This window comes from Actinia tenebrosa, unplaced genomic scaffold (genome assembly GCF_029948245.1).
Source record: "Actinia tenebrosa isolate PJP-AT-01 unplaced genomic scaffold, QUT_ActTen_1.0 PGA_scaffold2__45_contigs__length_23673736, whole genome shotgun sequence".
Classification (NCBI taxonomy): Eukaryota; Metazoa; Cnidaria; class Anthozoa; order Actiniaria; family Actiniidae; genus Actinia; species Actinia tenebrosa.
In genome coordinates, this window is record NW_028292579.1 from 23,210,476 (window position 1) to 23,218,984 (window position 8,509).

Below are 8,509 nucleotides of genomic sequence, written 5' to 3' on the forward strand. Positions count from 1 at the left end.
TCTTTTTCACAAATGTCTTGCAAATTCCCACAATGCAAATGTGAAAACATTACATTTACCAGCTCACCCTCCCCTCCATCAAAGATTCCCATGAGAACGTCATGTGACTCTAGCCTTGATCAGCCATCTTGAATATCACAGATCAACAAGGCGACAAGATGGCCGTAGAAACTAAAATGCTGTCCTTTGACGAGATGTTTTTTAACGTAGATACAGGATATCTAGAAGGTCTGGTTCGTGGTTTCAGGTCTGGGGTGCTAACACAGAGCGACTACTTAAATTTGACTCAATGCGAAACCCTTGAAGGTAAAGAACCACCTTAAATTTTGAGGAAGAAAAGTTCGTGTTTTGATTGCAAAGTAACTCTTCTTTTGATTAAATAACGAGCTAAAAGATAAATTCAGTTCATGCACGTACTACTGTACTATAAAATTAATATTTTGAAGAAAAAATTCATATTTTGAACGTACAAGAACGAGGGTGTACAGATGATGACAATGATGTCATGTTGAAGTCTAATCACAATTTTTTTCCCCTTCAAAAAAAGTCGCGTTCTTACTATTAATATTCCTTAATACCAAAGAAAGCAAAGAAACATCGTGCTAAAGCTATAATGACAGAAAAGTAGATAATTATGCTATTTTTATTTTTGATCCACACAAAAATGAAATCAAGTTAATAAGCTTAATATTTCCCCCCGATTTTTTATAGATTTAAAGCTTCATCTACAAAGTACAGACTATGGGAATTTCCTTCAGAATGAAGCAAGTCCACTAACAGTATCAGTGATTGATGATAAACTAAGAGAAAGGATGGTTGAAGAGTTCAAACACCTCAGGAATCAAGCCCTTGAACCTCTTGCCACCATTATGGATTTTATAACGTGAGTATATGTTTAGTAAGTAAAAATCGGGTTAATGCTATTGCTTCTCACCTCTGGGGTCTTGGGATCTATTCCTGGACTTGATACCACATGTGATTGGAGTTTATTAGATCTCTCTCTTCATTCAATAGTCTTTTTCTGGGTTCTCTGGTTTTTCCTCCCTCTGCAAACCTAACAACCTACATTCCAATTCAATCTGTGAGTTCACCAAGACCTAACTTAAATCAGCCCAGATGTTGTTTTAGGGTTGGATCTGTGAGTTACTGTACCTGTGCTCTGTCTTTGATCAGATTACAAGTTATTTCAGGGTATCAATAAAGTTTGAAGGTGAGTAAATTTGTATCCATTTTGACAAACATCTTGTTTTTTTCGTTTTAAAGGTACAGCTATATGATAGACAACATCATACTCCTCATTACTGGGACTCTTCATCAGCGTCCCATCCAAGAACTGATCCCCAAGTGCCATCCTCTAGGAAGCTTTGAAGAGATGGCTTCCATCGGTATTGCATCCACACCTGCCGATCTTTACAGTGCTATCATGATTGATACTCCTCTAGGTGAGTTTAATAATAGCATAGCAATAAGTATAACTTGTTTTGACCAAACATATAGTCCCATCAATATTACCTATATTAATTACACCTGCCAATTTGTACATCTCCCTCAGCGAGATGGTTGTCGTAGCAATATGTATTTATACTTGTTATGTCCAAAGCCATTATTGACATCTTTCCACTAAAATATTGCATCCATGCCTACTCCATTATGTAAGGTGTTCATTGACCTTCATCCTTCCAAGATGGTCATCAAGGTAATATTAGTCTTTTGTGTCCAAATTATTAATGTGCTTCTATGATATTTCAGCACCATTCTTTGTTGAATGTATATCAGAACAAGATCTTGATGAGATGAACATCGAAATCATCAGGAATACTCTATATAAGGTAGGAAGTAGTAAACATGTTATGATAAATTTTGTAGTGACATCATTGTTGACCATTTTCTGACATGAACTTATGACTGATTATTCTTTTAGGCATACCTGGAGAATTTCTACAAGTTCTGTGATGGCCTGGGAGGAACCACCGCAGATGTCATGTGTCCTATACTAAAAGTGAGTCAGAAACTATACTATCTACTTTAATTTTGATTTACCAGCCAGTTGTTAGAGCCCTAGGATAAGAGTCTATATCTTTACAGATGTATTCAATGTTAAAACTAAACCTTTTTAAAAAAATATTTTTTAGTTTGAAGCAGATAGAAGAGCATTCATAATAACCATCAACTCCTTTGGAACAGAGTTGAGTAAAGATGAAAGACAGAAGTTGTTCCCACAGTGTGGTAAGCTCTATCCTGATGGCCTAGCAAAACTGTCTATAGCCGATGAGTATGACCAAGTGCGAGCTGTAGCAGATTATTACTCAGTAAGTCAATAGAAATTTAAATTATTTTTAAATTTCTGCAACCTCTCCAACTTTCAATTATTCACTGGGTTTTAAAGAGGGAGGAAAATGCAGAAAAATCCTTGATTCAAGGGAAAGACATGAGAAACTTCACTTACATGGGATGTGGCAGGAATTGAAGTAATATAAAATTATGTATTTGTATGATTAATAGGATTATAAGATGCTCTTTGAAGGATCAGGCACAGGTCCTGGAGAAAAGACTTTAGAAGACAAATTCTTTGAACATGAGGTATGTACCAAGTTATGAGGAAGTTATTTAGATCAAGTAAGGCAGTAAAAGAATTTTACCAGCTGAATGACAATATAAATGGATAATTGGGCACTGTTTTCTCTTTACTGTAAGCTGGTAATTAGATTCAAAAGATTCATTTAGCTGATTAACAGAAGGGAGACATCTTTTAGGTAGTATCACTTGTCTACAGTGTAGTTCTCCTTGACAGTTTGATGGAAGCATAAATAAACAAACAAACAAAAAACAAACATCCCTTGAATAATAAAAGAGACCTTGTAACAAACTCTACTAGTGAGATGGTGAGTCCAGGAATCAAACGTGAGACCTCATGGGTGAGAGATGAGTACCTCTATGCCTCTGTTCCTACCTCTGTGCCTCCCTCTATGCCTCCCTCTATGCCTCCCTCATGCCTCCCTCTATGCCTCCCTCTATTCCTATCGCTATGCCTCCCTCTATGCCTCCCTATGATCCCCAATGAAAATAATTTTCCTACATCCAAATCTATGGTACCAGTACCTTTGAAGGGGGAAGAAGCTTTATATTAAATTATATTATGAATTTCTTGCGTTTCAGGTTAAACTCAATGCACTGGCATTCCAGCAGCAGTTCCATTATGGAGTCTTTTACGCTTACTTTAAACTCAAAGAACAAGAGGGAAGAAACATTGTGTGGATTGCAGAATGCATTGCCCAGAGAAACAAATCAAAAATTGAAAATTATATTCCAATATTTTAGACAAAATTAATAATTAACACAAACCATATGAGAATAGGTAACATTCTGTCAAGTCTTGGTTATATTCAATGACCATACACAATTCTACAATACATACAAAGTTGTTGATGGGAAACAATTGATAATGATTGTGCATCCTCCTATACTGTGTGTCTACAACTAGACTAAAGATAAGCCCTGGGCAGGGGAAGTTTTGTGCTGACTTAATTGACCTGGATTCTGATTTGCCTTTAGTTTTACTGATATTTAATTTAGGTTTTATGCTAGAATATGTAGGTTTGCCCTCGCACAATTCAAGTCTCATTCTAGGTTTGTATAATGGCTAGTAAGCAAGTCCATGTTTAGGAAAACATGGTAAAATCACTTGCCCTGCTAAAAGGGCTTTCTACAGTTTCCTTTAATTACCAGTATCTATAATTAAATAAGATAATAAGTACAAAATTTTAAAACAAAAAAGAATAGTCAAAATGTAAATACAACATTATTATTGGAATGTCCTTTCTAGCTGAGTTAAAGGAAGATTGTTATGAAGTCATCCTGTTGGGGTAAATAGGACTAAGTTAAGGGAAAGATGAGAGAGTGTCTGCTGCCTATTTTGTCCCTAAATATTTAGACCCAAAATACTCCCTACAAATCTATTACCACTCCTTGTACTAATTCAGAAAGGCATGAAATTCCAAATTTGAATGGAATTGGGGTTACCATTACATTGAAGAAATAAATAAATCAAATCCGTCTAAGCTGAAAATGTGCATATTGAGATGTTATAAACAAGTGTTGCTCTATATTAATAGACAAAGTTTGTGTGATAACACTAGAGTGATTTTACTTGGCCCATGAGACAGTAGTATAATTAGAGACAGGCAATGGTCAAAATGTTGAACTTTACATGAGTCACACTCATCACAAACAATGACATGGAATTAGTGGCCATTGCTATGGGTTAAAATGTCTTTGGCAAAGTAGAATATCTGTAATGGTAGTCTCCTATGCTGATGTCCTCAGGGGCAGATCAAGCCAAAAATGTAGGGGGCTACAGTCCTCCTTTGTCCTTTCCTGGATCCACCCCCGTCTCTTAGTTTCCATCATGAAATATGTCCCTGAAAATCACTAATCACTTATATAGTGCTATTGCATTTGATTTCAGTTTGACTGCACCCCCACCCCACCCCCCCCCCCCCCCCCCCCCCACCTAAGCAAACAAAGGAAATTATAAATTATGATTAACTACGGCACCTTACTGATTTGAAAAACTGAAAGAAATATATAGTCTTTAATAAACTGAGCATTCCAAATAACTACCATCCCACCCCTCCCCTAAAGATACAAATTGCCAAACGTTAAACCGTGAGAGGTCTGGGACTAGAGAATAACGCGGGAAAAATCGAAGGTTTGATCAAAGATGGCGAACGATTCGTGCATGTCGAAGATGAAATGAATACCAAGGCAATAATTCGCGATCGGCCTTGAAGAAAATTTTATAAACACTCTAAAACTATCCAAATGCTTATAAACGACGCTAGAAATTAATTTTCTGGAGTACTAATACGAGACGACCTAGCATATTCAACGGAAGAATTCCTGTACTCCGATCCCGTTATTTTTGAGAAAAAAACTCGTTCTTTAAATACATCATGGATCCGAGTGAAATAGAATTTCTGGCAGAAAAACAGCCCGTCACTATCCTACCGAACTTCTCAGAGAAGAAAATGTATTTAATAGGGGTGAGTATTGATTTCTTTACAATGATTTTTAATTTGATAAAAATATGTACACAACCAGTCGCGTTCAACTTGCCTTTGAACTTAGTGTGTATGTACTTGTTCAAAACCTTTTGAAAATATAATATTTGGTGCAAGTTGGTTTACGTTGGATATGATAGACGAAAGTTGGAGTACGGTAGATTATCTATCTCAGCGTTTACAGTTATTTTTTACCTTCTTTTAGGGTGATGTCGGTCCATTCAAGCCGTCTTTGCCTGTAAAAGTACCTCTTTGGATCGCATTAAATCTTAAACAAAGAAAAAAATGCAGGATTCAAGCACCAGACTGGATGGATGTGGGTAAGAACAACCCAGAAGAGATTGCTTTGATAAATCAATATGAAGATTCATTCCCCTCCCCTACCCCCCTCATGGACAGTGCTGTACGTAGATGAGATGGTGTCTATTGTTAGCCTTCTGCTCATTGCCTGTATTTCTCATTTCTGTAACATCATTCATGGTCAAAGAAAATGGTTAGCCAAGCTTTGACTGGGGTAAAGAAGCTAACTGCATTGAGGAGAGGAGGGACAAAGTGTTTACTACTTCAAAATATTTTCCGTCCAGTACCCCCACCCCACCCCCACCCCCACCCCACCCCCACCCCCACCCCACCCCCTACAACACACATAACACACCTTTTGCTATCCCTGATATTGTAAATTCATTTTTCTCATACTTTAAAGAGAGGCTAAAAGAGCTCAAAGAAGAAGAAACCAAAGCAGAATACTTTACAAAGATGCCTTCAAAACACTATATGGAAGTTGCAACTCTCCTTCTCAACAGGTCAGTCTTGGCATTAATTTAAATAGGACTACAATTATATGCATAATATTATTGTGTTTGATATGCTAAGTGAACCCTTTTACCTCGGGCATAATGTTTACCCAGACTGGATGTAAATCCCTAGAGTATCATTTCTTTGTTTAATGGTTTGAACAAGACAGAAATATGGATATAACTCTAACAAAGAACCTTATTTCAAGCAAGTGCCACAAAAAAAAAAAAAAAAAAAAAAAAGAAAGAAATACATAATATTCTAGGGAATAACATCTACAAACTTGGGCAAAAAATAGTTGAGAAATTTTCATGCAATCATGAAATAGTAGAATTTCCCTAATTAAACATTTTTATTGCCCGTACCCCCTCTCCCCCAGGACAATGTTGGTCCCAGTGGGTAAAGCAGCCCTGTCTCACTTGAAACAACATGCTCATGGTAAAAAGGTCTTTTGATATACATTTTCATTCATATGGATACTGGTCCATTTACAGTGCTGTGGACGACATTCCCCATGCTGATGATGTGCGCACAATTATCAAAGACATATGGGATGTGAGAATAGCAAAGCTGAGAAAATCCATTGATATGATGATCAATCAACAGGCTGTCCATGCCAGGGTAGGTAGCTAATAAATTATCATGGTTTTACCTTCTCTGTTTCTGATGCATTACTCCATATCCAGGGAGATATACATCCCTTTTATCCAGGGTATAGGGAAGCACCCCTGGGGAACACCTGTCTTGTCTTGCACCTTGTACTTCTTCTAAACCAATACTTCGTATCCAGGAAGAAGTGCACCCTTTTGTCCAGGATAAAGGGAAGCACCCCTGGGGAACACCTGTCTTGTCTTGCACCTTGTACTTCTTTTATACCATTACTCTGTATCCAGGAAGGCGTACACCGTTTTGTCCAGGATAAAGGGAAGCACCCCTGGGGAACACCTGTCTTGTCTTGCACCTTGTACTTCTTTTATACCATTACTCTGTATCCAGGAAGATGTGCACCCTTTTGTCCAGGATAAAGGGAAGCACCCCTGAGGAACACCTGCCATGTCTTGCACTTCTTCTAAACCATTAATGTGTATCCAGGAAGATGTGCACCCTTTTGTCCAGGGTATAGGGAGGTGCCCCTGGGGAACACCTGTCTTTTCTTGCACCATGTACTTCTTCTATACCATTACTCTGTATCCAGGAAGGCATACACCCTTTTGTCCAGTAAAAGGGGAGGCATCCCTGGGGAACACCTGTCTTGTCTTGCACCTTGTACTTCTTCTATACCATTAATTTGTATCCAACGAGGCATGCACCCTTTTGTCCAGGGTAAAAGGAGGTGCCCCTTTGAAACACCAGCCTTGTAATTGCTATGCAATCACTTTATCCTCATGTTTATCTTGATAATATTTTGTATAACTGTACAAGGATGCATCATAATTTTACATCGTCATGTTTTAGCTGGATGACTTATCATTGATGGAGATCAACACAGTACGGTTACTCTTGACCAAAGCACTGGATCACCTGCATGACCTAAGGTGCCATGCAACAGAGAATCCTCCCTTGACGTGATAAATTTCATTAGTGTCTCATTATAATATAGTCTTAAAGGAGTTAAATAGTATTGTCCTCTTGTAGCTAAACGCTGCAGGAAAAAGGTGTCTTGTGGGACATAGCCTTGGTTTATTAAATTTGTGAATGTGCCAAGCCTAACTCCTTCACAGTTGAAGATTCTTGTGTACTGTGTGTGTGTTTGTAGTGCTATAATATATACAGCCTGGTGAACAGATCTCAAGATATCAGTAGTTAGAATGTTTATTTTGCTCGTGAAAAAATAGTCAACATAATACATAGTAGTAGACACTAATCCATTGCTTTCTTTTGTTTTTCTTTGAATAGAAAATGTGCATGCCTGAGGTGTGCAGTTATAAAGCACACAGGGGTTGGTAGAACACAAGAGAAGTGTTAGGAGAAGCATGGCATGTAGCAGAGTGCTTCTCAACACTTCTCCGGTGTTCTGCCACTCCCCAAGTGCTTTACAACTCCACACAGCACAGCAGCCAAGCTCATTTCTATCATAAATACAAATTACAACCATTATTTTGGATAGAAATGACGCAATTGTATGTGCGTACAAGTGCCGTGTACTCTCTAAAGCAGAGCTCCCAATTGCAACCAATCAGAATGCGAGATTTATCACAGTTATCTTAAAATGACTGTTAGTCACTAATTATAAAACTTTGTTTCACAGGGCCAAGTAATTAAATCACTCTAGTTGTCGACTTCAAATAAATAGATTTAGAAGTTGACTTACATAGTATTATTTACTCCAAACTTGACTTTTAGATCTTTGTTTTAATATAAGAGAAGTGGATGTAAAAAAATTGTTACAAATTGCATTCACATCTTGCTACAAAGAAGATAAAGCCTTGAAATAAAGACAGAAAAAAACAAGTTTGGATGCTTGCATTATGTAGTCTGTAAAAGCTATGAAGTCAAGAGAAGATTTCCTGACTTTGAAATAGCAAGGTTTAAGCTGACATAATCTATTGTTATTAATGTGCCAACCAGAGATCTATTGGCTACTGAAACAGAGAGATCTTTTGTTTTAATGCAAATTTGAATGAGAAAAGATTCCGGATGTCAATGTTGGTCAA

At 37.5% G+C, this 8,509-nt stretch overlaps 2 protein-coding genes across 2 annotated transcripts; both read left to right on the plus strand.

Annotated features, from left to right (window-relative positions):
- The first annotated feature begins 108 nt into the window (after window positions 1-108).
- Window positions 109-4,066, plus strand: LOC116298572 (V-type proton ATPase subunit d 1). The gene is made up of 8 exons (XM_031707085.2): window positions 109-306; window positions 712-883; window positions 1,264-1,442; window positions 1,750-1,829; window positions 1,922-1,999; window positions 2,133-2,309; window positions 2,503-2,580; window positions 3,157-4,066. The coding sequence occupies exons 1-8, from the start codon at window positions 159-161 to the stop codon at window positions 3,316-3,318; spliced, it is 1,074 nt and encodes a 357-aa protein (XP_031562945.2). The 5' UTR covers window positions 109-158; the 3' UTR covers window positions 3,319-4,066.
- Window positions 4,067-4,714: 648 nt separating this feature from the next.
- LOC116298559 (DNA replication complex GINS protein PSF2) lies at window positions 4,715-8,161 on the plus strand. Its single transcript, XM_031707070.2, has 5 exons — window positions 4,715-5,042; window positions 5,266-5,380; window positions 5,764-5,863; window positions 6,350-6,476; window positions 7,311-8,161. Exons 1-5 carry the CDS (start codon window positions 4,953-4,955, stop codon window positions 7,422-7,424), a joined length of 546 nt encoding a protein of 181 aa, XP_031562930.1. The 5' UTR covers window positions 4,715-4,952; the 3' UTR covers window positions 7,425-8,161.
- The last annotated feature ends 348 nt before the right edge of the window (window positions 8,162-8,509 follow it).